Genomic DNA, 20,241 nt, shown 5'->3' with positions numbered 1-20,241 from the left:
TGGCTGTGTGCCACATTCTCTCCCCTGCCCTGCTTCTGTAATGTCTTTCCCAGTATATATGCCTAAAATTTTCATCTCCATGGCTACAAAGCTGGCTCCTTTTCACCCCCATTGTCAAGTATTATGAATTGAGAGGTTTGGGAACTATAAATGGCTGGGTTTGATTACCGGCTGGAAGGTATTCAGCGCAAGCCCTTCAACAGTAATTCTTTTGCCTTGTTGACTGAACTGGTGAATAGAGCACTTCATAACATTAAAGAGCGGGTATGTCTGAATCCAGCTGGCAAGTCTCATGTTATATCCCCTGTTATATGTAGGAAAAAGATGGTAGCATGGTTCCCCTTTTTACCAGCCTCTCAACTAATTTAAATGGGTTATAATGACCACAGTTAAACTTAAGAGTTCATAGAGTCATACAGATGTACAGCACGGAAACAGACCCCTCTGTCCAACCCGTCCATGCCGACCAGATATCCCAACCCAATCTAGTCCCACCTGCCAGCACCCGGCCCATATCCCTCCAAACCCTTCCTATTTGTGCACCCATTCAAGTGGCTCTTGAATGTTGCAATTGTACCAGCCTCCACCACTTCCTCTGGCAGCTCATTTCATACATGTACCACCCTCTGCATGAAAAAGTTGCCCCGTAGGTCTCTTGAATATCTTTCCCCTTCACCCTAAACCTAAGCCCTCTAGTTCTGGACTCCCCAACCCCAGGGAAAAGACTCTGCCTATTAGCACGGGTAGACGATTGGCTAACTAATAAAAGGAGACAGAGATGGGCTAAGGAAGGCATTTTTATAGGATGACAACCTGTATTTAGTGGAGTACCACAGTGCAAGGGGCAGAAAAATGTGCAATATATAAGAATGATAGAAATGAATGTACTGTCGCCAAATTTGTGGATGACACAAAACGAGGAAGCCAGGTGATGAGTTTGAGACAAAACGTGTGTAGTGGGATATAGACAGGTTAAGTGATTAGGCAAAAACTTAACAGATGGAATATAATATAGCAAAATGTGAGATTATGTATGTTAGCAGGAAGAATAGGGGAGCTGAATATTATTTCAATGGATAAATACTGCACATAGCAATAGCCCAAAGATCTGGGGGCTCCATCTTCATGAATCGGAAAAAGCTAGCATACAGGTTCACTGGGTAATAGAGAAGACAAACGGACTGGCCTTTAACTCACTGGGAATGAAGTATAAAAGCAAGGAGGCCTTGCTAAAACCACACAAGGCCCACTGGTCAGAGCAGAGCTTTGTGACCCTTCTCTGAGGAAAAATATGCTGGCATTGAAGGCAGTCTGGACATGATTATTTTAGGTTGATTTCAGGTGTGGAGGAATTTTCCTATGGGGAGTGGTCAAGTAGGTTGAGCTTGTACTCCTTTTGAGTTTAGAATGAGAGATGACCTTATTGAAACATTCTATATTCGAGAGGGTTTGACAGGATCGATGTGATGGAATTGTTTCCCGTTGTGGGAGATTCTAGGACCAGAAGGCATAATTTAAGAGTAAAGGGTCATCCATTTAAAACAGATGAAGTAGAATTTCTTCTCTGGGGGGGTAGTGGACCTGTAGAATTCTTTACCACAGAAAGCTGTGGAGGCTGGGTCATTACATATATTCAAGGTTGAATAAGCAGATTTTTAATCAGTAAAGGAATTGGAGTTTATGGGAATAAGGCAGGGAAATAGAATTGAGGGTTTTCAGATCAGCCATGATCTTATTGGCAGAACCAACCTGTTGGTCGAAAGGACCAATTTCTCATACATCTTATGGTCTAGAGAGTAAGGGTCTAGCCCTTTTAGTGCAGTGAGTCTCAAGAGCAGAACCAACAGTTTTGTTTGTAAGTTTCAAAAAAAAGAACAAATGTTTGTTTTCTCATCGCCCAAATATAAATGCAACAACACCCTCCTATGCACACAAAAGAAAAGTTGATTACAGAAAGGGTAACATGCACTTAAATTGCTAAAGGGTTCACAGAGTCACCAATACTCCTGTTTATTTGAGACAGAAGCTGGAAATATTACAGAGCTGATCATTTTCTTCAGGGAACCATGAAGAAATAAAGGTTGGAAGTTTTTGGGTTTGAATTCACAGTGGCTTACATGTTGCAAGTGCAGAGTCCTGCCTTTGCTGCAATTAAAAGAGTAGTTGAGCCCTTGTAGCAAAGATCTGACTTGGATCTGCAAATAATTCAATGAAAGTCTCGCTCCACTTCTTAACTTTGTGGATTCTCAGAATGGTTCTTCCTTTGTTGTGCAGGATATCTTTCCTCTGGTCTGTTTGTCTCCAAGACTGACACTGTGAAGCTGCTCTCAAATGTGTGTAAATAAATGTTCCTTATTGCAAACTGGTTTCTGTTAGGTGACTGGAGTATCAGTGCTCCTATTGTCTGTAAGAATGGTTCCAACATGTTTAGTATTGAGACACAGCGGGTTTACATCTGTCCATTTGGATCTCCTTGTGAAGTTTCATTCCGTAGGCACTATGTCTGTTTGGTCTTTGTGTATCTAAGCATTCAGAAATAGAAGCTTCACATCTGAAAGGGAGACCTGTTACAATTTTGACTGAAAGCAAAGAAATGCTGGAAATCATAGCGAGTCAGGCAGCATCCATGGAGAGAGACCAAGCTAATGTTTCGTGTCTAGATGACTCTTCACAGTGGGTCAGGCAGAATCTGTGGAAAGAGAAAGTGAGTTAACCTTAACTAGAGTTAAATAAGGTCCTTCTTCAGGACTGTATTTAATATTGTCTTTATTTCTGATCTCATCTGCAATATTTTGCTTTTTCTTTCAGTAAACATTGACAAAGTTCAAAAATGCTGTTTATTTAAATGTTCAATGTTGAACAGAAAGGCAAGTTTCTCCCAGCTTTGGGCAGGTCTTTGTATATTGGCAAACAAGGAGGGAAGTTAGCCAACAACGTTGACTGCATCTTATTAGTTTGCAGATTGCCCATTTTCCATAGTTTTTTTTTCACTTTTAAAACAATGTTGTCATGCATTTACAGTACAACACTTTTATTAAGGAGACATGGATCAAGGGTGTTGGCAACCGTGGAAACCTTGGGTGAATTGTTTATCCTCCTGTATGCCTAACAAAGGGCCAGTCAGTGGGGGGATAAAAAAGGATTTTAAAATGTTCCAAAGGCAGTGTTTTAATATTAGGCTTTCTGTCACCAGGTGCTTACCGTCCGTCCCATGAGAAGATGTTGAAGTTTTACAGTTACTACAAGCAGGCAACTGTAGGCCCATGTAGTATTAGCAGGCCTGGCTTCTGGGATCCTATTGGACGTGTAAAATGGTAACCTTTAAATTCTATTATATGCTTAAAGTGGGCGTGAAGGTAGTAAAATATTTGTTGCTGGAGACATTAACTTTATTTAATATGGAGACTCTGTCAGTAATCCCAGCCATTAACATTTTATTGTACTTTTTGTAAGCTATGGAAAATCACGGAAGGTACAAACATTTAAACAGATGGGTTTTACTGAACAATCATGAGCCTTCCCATTATAAATTTGCATATACCTGTTATTAAAAGTGCCTCTCTTAGTAAATTACAAAAGCAGTCATGAATTTAATGTCCTCCAATCAGTGTTATTTTTAATGCTGCAAAATAATATTCACTGATGACACAGTTAAGAACACTAAGTTGGAAGCTATCCTTAATCTGTTATGGGTAAATATGCTTTGGAGTTGGCCAGATGTCTGATGTGCATGGGAACCAGTCAACTGCCTGAAGCAAGCCACTGAGAAATCGCCACCTGTAAAATTTGCTAATACAAATTACACACTGTCTCTCCACAGGGCACATCCCATTTAACCAAATCAAGACACTTTAAGTGCTGGCTGGCAAACTCGAGGCCTGGTTAATTGCTTACATTTCATTATATGGGATATTTCAACCCACCAGATCTGTTTCAGGACAATGTGTAAACTTGTAAGTTGTAAGAGAGCTACCTAATCCGTTTAATCTCTTAAAGAAAATGCCTAAACTGTTTCTGCAGACCCAGGCCCAAAATCAAGTCAAGGATTCTTGTTCTGAAGAATATTTGTCTAACCTGGCATTCTTCGTTATTCATCCTTGACTTGGCTCCATTCCTTCGAGAAAGTGAGGACTGCAGATGCTGGAGATTAGAGTCAAGAGTATCATTTGGCTCCATACCTTAACATGACAACCTAATTTCTTTGCCATCTGAAGTAAAACTGGTCATGTTTGTTTTGAACTCAATGAAGATTCACATGTGATCTTTGAATTGACTTCCAACATGAAAGAGTAAATCATGAAAGTTTAGTTCTCACCTACCAGCTGCAGAAAAAATATCAATCCCTAACCCACCATTGGCTGAATATTTAGTGGCAGGATATGGCTCAACATATATTAATAGCTGATGAAGGGCTCCTGCCCGAAACATTGATTTTCCTGCTTGTTGGATGCTCCCTGAACTGCTGTGCTTTTCCAGCACCACTCTAATCTTGACTCTAATCAGCAGTCCTCACTTTCGCCTAAAGATTAAGAGCTGTGGATCCTCCTTAGCTGAAACCACATGCCTGCACTGAGATGGTTGGACCACAGGATCGGCACATTTCACTCATCTGATGAAAAGGGAGAGTTGAGAACTGAATTCTTCTCTTCCACAACTTAGGAAACATAACAGAACCACAGTTTTAATTTTTTTTTGATTCATGAAGTGCTGTTTTGTATTCCAACTTGTGTTTCCAGAAACTTGCAAGTCAAAAAAGCTTTTGAGCAGAAAGTTAAGGGAAAATGCCCAACTGAAGGGGTGTGTCAAGAGAAGCTGCACTTGTAACCCGCCAGCACCTGTACCCTATTCTGAGTTGATCCAGGAGGTAGGCTTCTTCACCAGACATCATCAGTAAACTCTGCCTCCTGCCAATTTCCCTGGTGCTTCGGGGGTCCTGACACATGTTTACTGATAAATGCTCACAAGAGTGGACTGAAACATCCATCTGCAAATAATCCATCCTCTACATCCATTCTTTGTTTCCTGGTTCATTTCAAAAACCATGTTTTTTTCCCAACTTGTAAGCTTTAGGAAACTGAACACTAATTGCACACTCTATATTACAGTGACTGTTTTTATAATCAGCTATCCAAATTCACATAGTCATTTCAGCACAGAAAGAGACCCTTCGATCCAACCAATCCATGCCGAACATAATCCCAAACAAAACTGGTCCCACCTGCCCATTCCTGGCTCATATCTCACCAACATCTTACCTATTCATGTTTCCATCCAAATGTCTTTTAAATATAGTAATTGTACTCACATCCATCACTTCCTCAGGAAGTTCATTCCAAACGCAAACCACCCTCCATGTGTTTAAAAAAAAGTCCCTCACGTTTTTTTTAAATCTCTCTCTTCTCACCTTAAAAAAAGATGCTCCTTGAAAATGCCTATCCTAGGGAAATGCCACCTATCATTAACTCTATCTTTACCCTTCATGATTTTATAAACTTCTATAAGGTCACCTCTTAACTTCCTATGCTCCAGTGAAACTATCCCAGCTTATCCAGCCTTTCTTTATAACTCGACTCAACACTGTAAATGCATGTTCCATCAATTATATTGTCCATAAATGTCATACGAACTGGGTTTTCACAACAAGTTCTAAAACTGTGTATGTCCTGTTAACCTCTGTGCTGTGATTGGGTTGAAAAATATTATAGGAGAAAGTGAGGAGTGCAGACGCTGGCAATCAGAGTTGAAACATGTGGTGCTGGAAAAGCACAGCAGGTCGGACAACATCCGAGGAGCAGGAGAGTCGCCATTTCAAGCATGAGGGCTTCATCAGGAATGTTGGTGGGTGTCCAAGGGGGCTGAGAGATAAATGAGAGAGGTGTGGGGCTGAGGGGAAGGTAGCTGGGAATGCGATAGATTCACGAAGGTGGGGGGGTGATAGTGATAGGTCGGAAAGGAGGGTGGAGCGGATAGGTGGGAAGGGCGATGGACAGGTAGGACAGTTCAAGAGGGCGGTGCTGAGTTGGAAGGTTGGATCTGGGATAAGGTGGGGGCAGGGGAAATGAGGAAACTGGTGAAACCAACATTGATCCCATGTGGTTGGAGGGTCCCAAGGGGGAAGATGAGGCGTTCCTGCTCCAGGCATCAGGTGGCTAGAGTTTGGCAGTAGAGGAGGCAAAGGACTTGCGTGTCCTTGGCGGAGTGGGAGGGGCCACAGGGAGGTGGGGTTGATTGGTGCGAGTGTCCAAGATATGTTCTCCCCAATATAGAGGAGACCACATTGAGAGCAATGGACACAGTAGATGATGTGTGTGGAAGTTCAGGTAAATCTCTATCAGATGTGGAAGGATCCTTGGAGGCCTTGGATGGAGGTGAGGGGGGAAGGTGAGAGCACAGATTTTGTACTTCTTGTGTGGCAAGGGGGGGTGCTGTGAGTGGAGGGTGGATTGATGGGGGCGGGGCTGGGTGGACCTAACATGGGAGTTACGGAGGGAATGGTCTCTGTGGAACACAGATAGGAATGGGGAGGGAAATATATCCCTGGTGATGGGGTCTGTTTGTAGGTTGCAGAAATGGTGGAGGATGGTGCTTTGTATCTGGAAGTTGGTGGGGTTGAAGATGAGGACTAGGGGAGTTCAATCCTTGTTGTAATTAGAGGAGTGGGGTTCAAGTGTGGAGGTACAGCAAGTGGTAGAGATGTGAGGGAGGGCATCATCGGCCACGTGGGAGGGAAAATTGTGGTCCTGGAAGAAGGAGGCCATCTGGGATATTCTATGGTGAAATTGATCCTCCTGGGAGCAGATGCAGTGGAGGCGGAGGAATTTGGAATAAGGGATAAAGTTTTTATAGGAGGCAGGGTAGAGGAGGTGTAGTCCAGGTGACTGTGGGAGTCAGCGCATTTGAAGTGTATGTCTGTTGACTTGGTCGCCGGAAATGGAAATGGAGATGGAGAGGTCCAGGAAGGGGAGGGAGGTGTCCGGAATGGTCCAAGTGAACTTGAGGTTAGGGTGGAACATGTTCGTGAAGTTGATAAACTGTTCAACCTCCTCGTGGGAGCGTGAAGTGGCGTCGATGCAGTCATAGAGATGAACATCACAGAAACAGACCCTTTGGTCCAACCCTCCCATGCTGACCAGATATTGTAACCTAATTTAGTCCTATTTGCCAGCACTTGGCCCCTATCCCTCTAAACAATTCCTGTTCATATACCCATCCAGATGCCTTTTAAATGTTGTAATTATACCAGTCTCCACCACTTCCTCTGGCAGCTCATTCCATACACACACCACCCTTTGTGTGAAAAAATTGCCCCATAGGTCCTTTTATATCTTTCCCCTCTCATGCTAAACCTATGCCCTCTAGTTCTGGATTCCTGCACCCCAGGGAAAAGGCTTTGTCTATTTACCCTATCCATACCCCTCATGATTTTATAAACCTCTATCAGGTCACTTCTCAACCTCCAACGCTCCAGGGGAAACAACCCCAGTCTATATTCAGCCTCTCTCTGTAGCTCAAATCCTCCAACCCTGGCAACATGCTTGTAAATCTTTTCTGAACCCTTTCAAGTTTCACAATCCTTCCGATAGGAAGGAGACCAGAATTGCATGCAATATTCCAAAAGTGGCCTAACCAATATCCTGTACAACTGCAACATGACCTCCTAAATCTGATACTCAATGCTGTGACCGATAAAGGAAAGCATACGAAACACCGGCTTCACTATCCTATCTACCTGCGACAGTACTTTCAAGGAGCTATGAACCTGCATTCCAAGGACTCTATTCAGCAACAGTTCCTCGGACCTTTATCACTAAGTCCGTACATGCTGCTCTAATTTGCTTTTCCAAAATGCAGGACCTCACGTTTGTCTAAATTAAACTCCATCTGACACTCCTCAGCTCAATGGCCTATCTGATCAAGATCATCAATGTAGCGGAGGAAAGGGTGGGGAGTGGCACCGGTGTAGCTGTGGAAGAAGGACTGTTCCAAAAACTCAATGAAGAGACAGGCATAATTGGCACCCATGAGTGCCCATGGTTACCCCTTTGATCTGTAGCAAGTGGGAAAACTCGAAGGAGAAACTCTTGAGGAGGAGGACCAGTTCAGCCAATGGAATGAGTGTGTCAGTGGAAAGGTACTGGCTGGGTTCGCGGGAGAATAAGAAACAGAGGGATTGGAAGCCTTCATCATGGCGGATGGATGTCCATGGTGAAGATGTAGCATTGAGGGCCAGGGAAATGAAAGTCATGGAGGAGGTGGAGGGCAAGAGTAGTGTCTCAAATGTATGTGGGGAGATGCTGGACCAAGAGAGACAGGATGGTATCAAGGATGAGGGGATATGTTCGGTGAGGCATGAGCAGGCTGAAACAATGGGTTTCAGTTTTATGGATTTTAGGTAGAAGGTAGATTTAGGCACTGTGGGGTTCCCAAATTGTGAGGTTGGAGACTGTGGATGGGAGATCCCCTGAGGTGATGAGGTTATGGATGGTCTAGGAGATGATTGTTTGGTGCTGAGTGGTGAGGTCTTGGTTGAGGGGGCAGTACAGGGAGATGTCCAAGAGTTAGTGTCTGCCTTCAGTGGTGTAGAGATCAGTGTGCCAAACTACCACAGCGCCCTCCCCTGTCAGCTGGTTTGATGGTGAAGTTGGGGTTGGTGCGGAGGGAGTGGAGGGCTGCGCTTTGTGAGGGTGAGAGGGGTGGACAGGTTGAGACAGTCAATGTAGTGTCAATGAAGAGAGCGAGAGTGGGTAACAAATGGCACAGGATGTCCAACACACTACATCCATTTGGATACCCCATGCCACTCTGTGACCGCCCTCAATCGCTTCATCACCAACTGCCGCCGCTACATTGACTGCCTCAACCTGTCTACCCCTGTTGCTCATTCCAACCTCTCATTCTTGCAATGCGCAGTCCTCCACTTCCTCCTTTCCAACCTCAACCTCGCCATTAAACCAGAAGACAACCCTAAACCTACGCCCTCTAGTTCTGGACTCCCCCATCCCAGGGAAAAGACTTTGTCTATTTACCCTATCCATGCCCCTCATAATTTTGTAAACCTCTACAAGGTCACCCCTCAACCTCCGACGCTCCAGGGAAAACAGCCCCAGCCTGTCCAGCCTCTCCCTATAACTCAAATCCTCCAGCCCTGGCAACATCCTTGTAAATCGTTTCTGAATCCTTTCAAGTTGCACAACATCTTTCCAAGAGGAATGAGACCAGAATTGCATGCAATATTCCAACAGTGGCCTAACCAATGTCCTGTACAGCCAAAACATGACCTCCCAACTCCTGTATTCAATACTCTGACCAATAAAAGAAAGCATACCAAACATCGCCTTCACTATCCTATCTACCTGCGACTCCACTTTCAAGGAGATATGAACCTGCACTCCAAGGTCTCTTTATTCAGCAACACTCCCTAGGACCTTACCATAAAGTGTATAAGTCCTGCTAAGATTTGCTTCCCCAAAATGCAGCACCTCACATTTATCTGAATTAAACTCCATCTGCCACTTCTCAGCCCATTGGCCCATCTGGTCAAAATCCTGTTGTAATCTGAGGTAACCTTCTTCACTGTCCACTACACCTCCAATTTTGATGTCATCTGCAAACTTACTAAATGTACCTCATGTTCGCATCCAAATCATTTATGTAAATGACAAAAAGTAGAGGGCCCAACACTGATCCTTGTGGCACTCCACTGGTCACAGGCCTCCAGTCTGAAAAACAACCCTCCACCACCACCCTCTGTCTTCTACCTTTGAGCCAGTTCTGTATCCAAATGGCTAGTTGTCCCTGTATTCCGTGAGATCTAACCTTGCTCACCAGTCTCCCATGGGGAACCTTGTCAAACGCCTTCCTGAAGTCCATATAGATCACATCTACCGCTCTGCCCTTATCAGTCTTCTTTGTTACTTCTTCAAAAACTCAATCAAGTTTGTGAGACATGATTTCCCATGCACAAAGCCATGTTGACTATCCCTAATCAGTCCTTGCCTTTCCAAATACATGTACATGCTGTCCCTCAGGATTCCCTCCAACAACTTGCCCAGCATCCGACATCAGGCTCACTGGTCTGTAGTTCCCTGGCTCATCTTTACCACCCTTCTTAAACAGTGGCATCACGATTGCCAACCTCCAGTCTTTCGGCACCTCACCTGTGACTATCGATGATACAAATATCTCAGCAAGAGGCCCAGCAATCACTTCTCTAGCTTCCCACAGAGTTCTCGGGTACACCTGATCAGCTCCTGGGGATTTATGCACCTTTACCTGTTTCATGACATCCACCACTTCCTCCTCTGTAATATGGAGATTTTGCAAGATGTCACCATCTATTTCCTTACAGTCTATATCTTTCATATCCTTTCCACAGTAAATACTGATGCAAAATACTTATTTAGTATCTCCCCCATTTTCTGCGGCCCCACCCAAAGTCTGCCTTGCTGATCTTTGAGGGGCCATATTCTGTCCCTAGTTACCCTTTTGTCCTTAATGTATTTGTAAAAACCCTTTGGATTCTCCTTAATTCTAATTGGCAAAGCTATCTCATGTTCCCTTTTTGCGCTCCTGATGTCCCTCTTAAGTATATTCCTACTGCCTTCATACTCTTCTAAGGATTCACTCGATCTATCCTGTCTATACCTGACATATGCTTCCTTCTCTTTCTTAACCAAACCCTCAATATCTTTAGTCATCCAGCATTCCCTATACCCACCAGCCTTTCCTTTCACCCTGACAGGAATATATTTTGTCTGGACTCTCATTCTCATTTCTGAAGGCTTCCCATTTTCCAGCCATCCCTTTACCTGCGAATATCTGTCCCCAATCAGCTTTCAAAAGTTCTTGCCCAATACCACGAACACCTTCCACCCTGACCTCATTCACCTGGACTATCTCGAACATCTCCCTCCCCTTCCTGGAACTCTCCGTTTCCATTTCTGGTGACCGGCTCAACACAGACATATCCTTCAAACCCACCAGCTCCCGCAACCACCTGGATTACATTTCTGCCCACCCTGTCTCCTGTAAAAATGCTATCTCTTACCCCCAATTCCTCCACCTCCACCGCATCTCTTCCCAGGATAACCAATTCCACCATAGAATATACCAGATGGCCGCCTCCTTCAGGTACTGCAATTTCCCCTCCCACATGCTCAACAATGCCCTCCAACGCATCTCCTCCACTTAGTGCACCTCCATCCTTTAAACACCACTCCTCCAATTGCAACATGGACAGACCCCACCCCAGTCCTCACCTTCCACCCCACCAACCTCTGGATACAATGCATCATCCTCCACCACTTCCAACACCTACAAACGGACACCAGCACCAGGGATAAATTTCCCTCTTCACCCCTGTCTGCATTCCACAGAAACCATTCCCTCTGCGACTCCCTTGTTCAGTCCACTTCTCCCCTCCCAGCACCTTCCCCTACCACCCCAGGAAGTGCAAAACCTGCACCCACACCTCTCCCCTCACCTCTATCCAAGGCCCCAAAGGATCCTTCCACATCTGACAGATTTACCGTACTTCCACATACCTCATCTACTGTTTCCATTGCTCTCGATGTGGTCTCCTCTACATTACGGAGACAGAACACCAACTTGCAGAATGTTTCAGAACATCTCTGTGAGACTCACACCAATCAACCCCACCGCCCTGTGGCCGAACACTTCAACTTCTCTTCCCACATCACCAAGAACATGCAGGTCCTTGGCCGCCTCCACCACCAGACACTAACCACCCAACGCCTGCAGGAAGAGCACCTCATCTTCCGCCTTGGAACCCTCCAACCACACTTGATCAATGTTAATTTCACCAGTTTCCTCATTTTCCCGTGTCCTCACCTTATCGCAGATCCAGCCCTCTAACTCGGCACTGTCCTCTTGAACTGTTCTACCTGCCCATCTCCCTTCCCACCTATCTGCTCCACCCTCCTCTCCTACCTATCATCATCACTCCCACCCCCACCTTCATTTACCTATCTCCATTCCCAGCTACCTTCCCCAGCTCCTCCCACCCCCACCTTCATTTACCTATCTCCATTCCCAGCTACCTTCCCCAGCTCCTCCCACCCCCACCTTCATTTACCTATCTCCATTCCCAGCTACCTTCCCCAGCTCCTCCCCCCCCCATTTATCTCTCAGCCCCCTTGGGCCATTCCCCCCCTCCACCCCCCATATTCCTGATGAAGAGGTTATGCTCGAAACATCAACTCTCCTGCTCATGGGATGCTGCCTGACCAGGTGTGCTTTTCCAGCACCACACTTTTCAACTATGAAAAATATTATAAGAACTTTAGAGCAGGAATTCTGCAAAGAAGTGCAAGGTTATGTAAGAGGAAACACTTGAGCCACAGTGAACTAATCCTATCTAGAATGCATTGCAGAATGAAACGTTAAAGCAGTAATTCATTATGTCACGTTTTTGATTTTCTTTTAACAAAACAAACCAGTCTCCTAATTGAATTAAGTATTATTTTTATAGCCTATGAAATACGTGATCCACAACACTTTAGAAAGAGGATGGAAAAAACTGTTGAAGTGGTTTATTCAAAGTACAGTTGGATTGCTTTGGAATGAGAGTGGTGACTTTACAGTGAGCTGCTTGAGTTATATATGTTTGGAATGGATGATATTGTTGCAACTATTTTCACTCCACTAGTTGGGGATCACTTAATGTGATTGGATGAGCATGGCATAGAATAAACTTTCATTAGCATGGAATAAACTCAGATTTGTTGTCTCCTATAGGGACGCATGGAAAGCTCTGGGGAACTTGTCAAAAGAAGAAGCCATGATGACTTATGTCAAAGAGATAAAGAAAACAGCACAGGAGGTAATTTTTGTGTGTTCTTTATCGGCAATGCCAGAGTGCGCGAAAACACGATTGTTTTATTAACAGACCCCCAACATGTTCTACTACTTAGAAAAATTCATTCATTCACTTTTTTAAAATTTTAATTTGGTTAATGCATGGCTTACTCTTGCAGCTTCTGATGCAGGAATGTAAATACTGCACAATGTGAGAACCCCTCGAGAAGTAATGTGGGCTGATGCCTTGAGGTAGAATATGAGCTTACACTCACTGCTTTGCCATTCGCTTGTAGCTGTGTCTGTGGGGAGTTGACTAAAATCTTCAGTGAGAAGGAGCATTGCAGTAAACTGCCCAGAGTGCTTTCACACCCTCTGGTGGTCTGATGACGATTAATTATATATGTTGTATCAACTGAGAATTAGAGATTGAGCAGCAGAGAAAACTACAAGAATCCAAAAGCAACATTGATTTTAGTTCATGAGAAATAAAATTGAGGTCCACCCGTATCATTATGACCCAAGTGCTTTACACTCTCTTTTTATTTTAGCTGGAGTCACTAAATGTCTTTTGGAGGTAGAGATGACCAAAATTAGATAAGAGGGAACAGTTTTAACGTGATCAAGTTGTAATATGAAGTTGATTAACAAATGGATGAGTTAATGTGAGAAAATGTTTTATTTGTTTCAGTGTTCCACATTGTGGTAGATCAGGGTCTGGATTGGCTACTTTTATTCATTGCAAAAAATATACTTTTTTCATAAAAAATCTTTCTGTACATATGCAGGTACTAAAGCAGTTTTGCACAATCTTTGCATATAAAGATAAAACAGACATGGGAATTTACATTCCCTGCAGTTGCATAAAACTGTAGGCATTTCCTACTCATTCAGGACACTGTTTACATACATTTGAAACAAAGAGAGGGTCTGAAGCTTGAACAGACCCTGTTACACTTAGGCAGAAAGACCATAGACGGTGCCCTCTCCCCACTGCCTCTTAATAGGTCCATCAGCACATAGCCCTGTACCTTGAAATGTGCCAGTCTACAGCTCTCTGCACTTGAAGACCGACAAGGGAGACCAAGGAGCGCCTTTCACTGAGTTGATAGTCCCCCCAGCACAATCGATGTTTGTCTCGGTTTCTCTGCCAGGGAATTGACTGTAGAGTGCAGAGTCCCGCACCATGGAGCTGCTCAGGACAAGCCTCAACAAAAACCACTGCATCTCTCTTCAGACCTTCTTTGCAAAGGCACATTCCAGAAGAATGTTGTGGACCAGACCAGACCCCTCAAAATATATCCGGAAGATAGCTTAGACCCTGACTTATTCTTCTTTTAAAGGCAAGTGTCAGGTGTTTGGTTCTGGATAAAAAGCTACCAGATCTGAAGCAAAACTCTTTATGCATATGCTGTAGTTAAAATACAAAAAAATGAATTGGTTTAACTGTAAATCTATTTGACAACCTAACAGAATAACAGATTATTTTACTACTAAATGGTAACTTCCAAAATTGTAACATCCCATAAACACCCACTTAAGGAGGCCCTTAAGACTCTCAGTCAGCAGGAGCAGATGACTCTCTGGAGGTCATTGCCGAGGGTCGTTGTCATACAGCAAGCTACAAGGACCTGCATGCTGTGTTATGAGAGGTCTGATTTCACACTACGTTCTAAGCCCATTGAATCTCTTCAGTTTATGAACGTGATAGGCATTCAAGAGTCTGTAGTATTTTGTAAGTGAAATGTTTTAACCTAAAAGCCCATTCCTACTGGCATTTTAAATGTTCTTTTCTCATTTTTGAGTCATATAAAACAGCTTAAAAACAGGTACAAAACAGCAGAGAAACAGTTGCTGAAGTGACAAAGTGGCTGACGTTCTGCTGGCTTCTAAAAGCTCTCCTCTGAAATGTGTTCTCGCAGGTTATTGATACGATGTCAGGGACAGAGAATGAGGAGCAGCACTTCCACCTGTTTCATCCGCTATATGAAGTTGTTGAAGATATGCCCAGACCTCCATCTTTCTTCCATAAGAAGGTGTCAGGTATGAGCAATGGTAAGGGATGGAAAATATTTCTTTGTTAATGGTTAAATGAGTTGAGATGAAAGAAATCAGTTTGAGTTCAGTTTATTTGGTTAATTTTATTGCAAGAAGGCAATTCCAACACAATTCACTTTCAGCAAAAGTATAAGATTGACCCCTAACCTCTGTTTTCTGGTTTTCATAATCAAGCTGTTAGCCATTTACAGGATGTGTCTGCTCAATGATGTGTTTACATGGGAGGCATTGCATAAATCCCCTATTGCGTCACGTTGTTCCTGTTGTAGCTGTCATATTAAATGGAACCTGACCTTCCCACAGGTTCTTGTGAATGCAGAATAACTATTTAATATGTCCATTCATCTCCCCTCCCACCCATCCTCATCAACCCTCTTTCAACAGGTGATGGTTCCCTAGATTGGAAATCAGTGCAGGGTATATGGTGAGAAAGATTGCACCTTTATCATGTAAACTAAATACAAGCCTACACAGCAGGAACAGGTCGATCAGTTCAACTGGTCTGTACTGGGCATTAAAATCAAGCAGCTCTTTCCCCACTTTTAAAAAAAATTTAAACCTATCAGCATATTCATCTATTCTTTCCCCCCTTGATTGTTTATCTAGCTTCCCAAATAGTGTATTTATGCCATTCAACTTTCCTCCTCATTGTGATCGCGAATTTCCCATTTTATCCATTCCTTAATGAAGAGGTTTCTCCTGAATTCCCTGCTGGATTTATTGGCAATTATATTTTTTCTGCTGGTCCCTGGTTTTGTTCTTCACCACGTGAAAACATCTTTTGTTCATCAAACGCATCAAATGCTTTGATGATCTTGAAGACCTCATTGTTTTGGAGAAATACCCAGCTTCTTCACCATTTCCCAATGAGGCTACCCATTTAGATCTGGAATAGTCACCCTTCATCTTTTTTTGCACTTATTCTGATGTCTATGTATCATCTTTTATAAATGTTAGACAGAACATTGATTGGATAATACTTGGGAGTACAAAGATCGATTGAACTTCAACATAACTTCTGTTTTTACGTTCTGTAATTGAGAACTGAATCACAATTCTTGCTTTGCTGTCAGCCTGTCTTGAGCTCTGTGATTTCGTACATCACTACACTGCAGAAGGAGGATATTCAGCCCATCTCCATGCAACAGTTCTTTGTAAAAGATGTCCACTTTATTTCACAGCCCAGTTTTTGCTCAACCCTGAAAATTCATAATTTTAAAGTATGTGCCTAATTACCATTTCAAATTTCTTATTGTATTCCCCCCACCCCCTCCCCAGCCATCTTTTAGGTGGTATGTTCCATTTATGAAGAATGTTGTTCCATTGCTCCTTTTTTTTACCAATTATGTTAATTTTGTGAATTCTGGTCAACAACTCCACTTATTGTAGGTAACAGTCTGACTCCATTTACTCTATCTGAACTCCTCATCATTTTGAATGCAGTCTGCCCTTAAATTTCTGTGCTCCTGAGAGAACAATCACAAACTTAACTTTCTCCCCATCTTTGGTAAATGTGCTGCATGGTGGAGCTGGTTAGTGCAGTTGGCTAGACCACTAGCATTTGAACTATTTAGTGCTTGGTAATGGCCTACTCCAAAACTCTCCGTTTCCCGTATCTGCACAGGTCTGTATCTCCAGATCACTTTTGCTCCTCTCTAACCCAGTTAAACACTTACTTTCCAAGCAGTACATGGCCTCTTTATTCTTTGTGAATTGTCTCTCACCATGGAATAAGTTTGAAGCATTGTGCTTTTTAAAAATTATATTTAGTTTCTTTTTGTCACAGCCAGGATAAGTACACAGAAAGCTACATAAAGCAACAAAAACAGCCCATCAATCTGCAGATGGAAATCTTGAATGCGAAATGAAATTATGATTTAAAAGCTTCCTTCTGTTTAGATTTGGAACATAATTGCATGAGGAGTGTCAACAAATGGGAAACAAATGTTAAATGCCACATAGCTACTCATTGTCCGCATCTAAAACACGTCCCCAGTACACAATGGAGGCTGGAGTTCCAGTTTCCATGTGTTTTGCTAAGTACACTGCTCTCCATACTGGCCATTGGTGTTTAATAGCTCTGTTATGCTTAGGCTAGCCAGCAAATGAGAGGCACAGACTCTCACTCTTTTGAGTGTGGGTTGGCATTATCAGCACCAAGTCCCACTAGGATACTTTTGCACTCCATCATGCATAGATCAATGAGCAGTTCCACAAAGGACCCCCTGCTAATAGTTTTATACTTTATCTGGTTGCATTGGATGTCATTCACTCCTGATTTTTTTTAAAAATGTATCCATGTTCATGGAATGTGGTCTTCACTTCCATCCCAAATTGTCCTTTAGAAGGCAGTGGTGAGCCAGGTGCAATCCTGGGTGTCGGGACACCCACAATGCTGTTAGGAAGGGAGTTGTAGATTTTTGACAAGTTAACAATGAAGGAACATTGACATAATTCCAAGTCTGGCTAGTGTGTGGCTTGCAATTGGTGGTGCTTCTATGCATCTGCTACCCTTGTCCTTTATTCATGTAGATGAATGTAGAGGTCACTGGTTTGAAATTTGCTGTTGGAGATCCCTTGGTGAGTTATAGCAGTGCATCACGTGGATGGTATATGATTCTGTCACTGTGTGTCACTGATCAAGAGTGTATATTGAAGTTGTTAAATATGGTGGCTGATTTCTCCTTGATGGTGTCAAGCTTCTTGAGAGTTGTTGGAGCTGAATCCATCTGGGCAAATGGAGCATATTCCATCACACTCCTGATTTGTGCATTGTAGATTGTGGACAGAGTTTGGAGAGTCAGAGCTAAATGATTCTGCAATTAATGGATCCAATCTAAACTCTACAGTGCTGCCACATCCAGTCATAAATGGTGGTGGACAATTAAAGATCTAACAGCAAAGGAGGCACCAAAAGTAATCCCATTCTCAAAGATGGGGCAGAGCAGCACATCAGTACAAAAGACAAGGCTAAAGCATTCACACCATCTTCAGCCATGAATGCTGTGTAAATGATCCATCTTGACCTCTGCCCAAGGTCCCCAGCACCACAGATGCTAGCCTTTAGTCAGTTCAATTCACTCCTTGTAATATCAAGAAACGACTGAAGACGATGGATGCTGCCATGACTGTAGGGTTTGAAAACGTTCTGACAACAGTTATTGAAGACTGTTCCAGTACAGCTACAGTGCGGAAGATTGCCCACATATCTCCCATTCACTGATTGCAGGACAAATTCATGTACCTCCTGTCCACCAAAAGTGGTGCTGGGATTTGTGCCCGTGTCCCCACAACATTTTGTCTGGACCTCTGGGTTACTAATGCTGTGACATAACCACAACATCAACCTCATGTTGATTTCCGTTGTTCTTGTTTTCTTGTAGTATATCAGCAAAAGGATGTGACATTCTGATTATTCACTGATAATGAAATCCTTTCAGGGTAGCAGACTCTACGTAATCACCAGCTCTCACTTCCAGTAAACCCAGCAGATTAATAATGTAATTAAATGGAGCAAAATGTTTTGAGTTTTTTCCATTGCATGTACTTTTCATTCAACTTCTGAGTTGGTGAGTCTACATTCTAGTAGAGTTTTGCATATTAAATAATAATCTGCACACTTTTCAATTCCATTGATTGTATTTTGTGATGAAATGTTGCCTTTGATCTGTAGGTGAAGATACTGAAACTCCCCTGACGTCGACTCCATACATTGTGATGAATGGTGTGCTGAGCAACCATGATAGCAACTTGGTATCGGAGGATTTGAATGATGAGGACAAAGGCCTTCTAACAAACAGTAAGAAAATCTTACCTTGTCTGCTGCCAGGAACTAGACAACTGTACATAATCCATGTGGGAGTAAAGCTACTGGGGAAAGGCTGAACAAGTTTTAGGACAGACTAAATTGTGCACACAACTATACCAGCCAGATCCCTCAATTTTTCCACTACTTTACTTGCTTTCCAGAGTTTCTCCAAAAGAAATCTCTTTGATTATGCCGACAGACTACTCACAAATTGCTTTTCAGTGCTTTTATAATTTGTCCTTTGCTCCTGATCGTGGATAATTCTGCAATGTCTTTCTATACAAGAGATTACTTGAACAATGTAATATCTTCCTTCCTAGTTCTCTTTTCTTCTTTTTCTACCTTATCTCTTCATCAATGGAGCTAACAATTAATATTCTGATAACATTTGCAAAAACATCTGTTGTCGTTCCCTTTACATAATGTCTCAGATTTAGTAGCTACTTATTTGGTTCATATGTTGTTTTTGTTAGGATGTCAGGTGCTAAAATACTGCATTTCAAATAAATTGGGTCATATTTTTCCCTCTTTGCCCATCCTAACTAAAACTTAATGGCTTAATATTGGTAGAGAGTGTGAAAGAATAATTATCCTAGATTCCAGTTTCTATGAAGATTGATATGACACTATGATTCATGAACCCTGGCTTAAAGAAAGGCCGGCTCGTTTTGCTGTTATTATATTCAAGACCCTTTGTGCTGACATTGACACTTGCATCTTATGGCTCTGAGCATCCTTTCTAAACGCTCACTCACTTCAGTGTTGTCTTGGAGGCTGCCAGCCTCTGTCTGCTTCATGTTGCTTTCTTAGTGCACACAGAGTTTCACACTGAGTTACAGTCTGTTGCCTCATGGTTTGGATTGCTTTTTAATGTGAAGGGAGAGAAACACAACTTATGGCAGTGGGAACATTGAGCAGACAGTCAGTCAGTCAGACAGTGGGTAGACATGTCGCTATGCAGCCCAGTGCTACATCAGTGTCAGACCTATCATGTGCCAGCAGTATAAGCAGCAAACACTGTGTATGTGATTTGGGCAAATGGCAATGCGTGAAAGATAAAGTGTAACTGTCTTGAATGGGGTGAACAGGGACTAAAGTCACTCAGTGACGACACCACAATCAGTGAAAGGGCACGTTTGATTACACTGCAGACAGCTAGCCACAGTCTCTCCTTGGGCAAACTGTATTCGGCCCAGGGACTGTGTTGATCATTCAGGACACAGTTGAAACACCAGTCCGGGGGGTGGACAAGTTTTTCCTGCAATGAGACCAAGAGAGGGATTGAGTACAACAGGAGTGGATGCAAAAGCAATTAGTGGTGATGCTTGAGTGGGAGATGTGTCCTGATTGAAAGAGTAGGAAGTGCAGAGGGCATGAAGAGTTGGTGTGTGCAGTCCCTTGAAAGGACATGATGCATGCAATACTGTGAAAGGTGGAGCCTGAGTGTGATAAGTTGTGCAGTGGCAGAGTTAGAGTGAGCACTAACTGTGAATGTGAGATTGCAAAGAGAAGATGTCGACATTTAGTCTTATGGAGGGCGGAAGATAGAGTTATAGAGA

The 20,241-nt window shown here is 43.0% G+C and overlaps 1 protein-coding gene across 6 annotated transcripts in view; it reads left to right on the top strand.

Moving 5' to 3' along the window:
* Positions 1–20,241, top strand: part of acbd4 (acyl-CoA binding domain containing 4) — a 163,563-nt gene that overhangs the window by 28,986 nt on the left and 114,336 nt on the right. For 4 of the 6 annotated variants that reach the window (XM_072561605.1, XM_072561606.1, XM_072561603.1 and 1 more), the window contains exons 3-6: positions 3,194–3,314; positions 12,757–12,841; positions 14,739–14,871; positions 18,548–18,673. In XM_072561605.1, coding sequence (XP_072417706.1) covers positions 3,194–3,314; positions 12,757–12,841; positions 14,739–14,871; positions 18,548–18,673 — 465 coding nt within the window. Of the gene's footprint in view, positions 1–3,193; positions 3,315–4,808; positions 5,839–12,756; positions 12,842–14,738; positions 14,872–18,547; positions 18,674–20,241 lie in introns of those variants that run through there. The other 2 variants (XM_072561608.1, XM_072561609.1) reach the window with 2 other exon arrangements.

This window comes from Chiloscyllium punctatum, chromosome 42 (assembly GCF_047496795.1).
Source record: "Chiloscyllium punctatum isolate Juve2018m chromosome 42, sChiPun1.3, whole genome shotgun sequence".
Lineage (NCBI taxonomy): Eukaryota > Metazoa > Chordata > Chondrichthyes > Orectolobiformes > Hemiscylliidae > Chiloscyllium > Chiloscyllium punctatum.
Note: the sequence above shows the minus strand (reverse complement) of the source record. Positions and strands in the feature narration are given on the sequence as shown.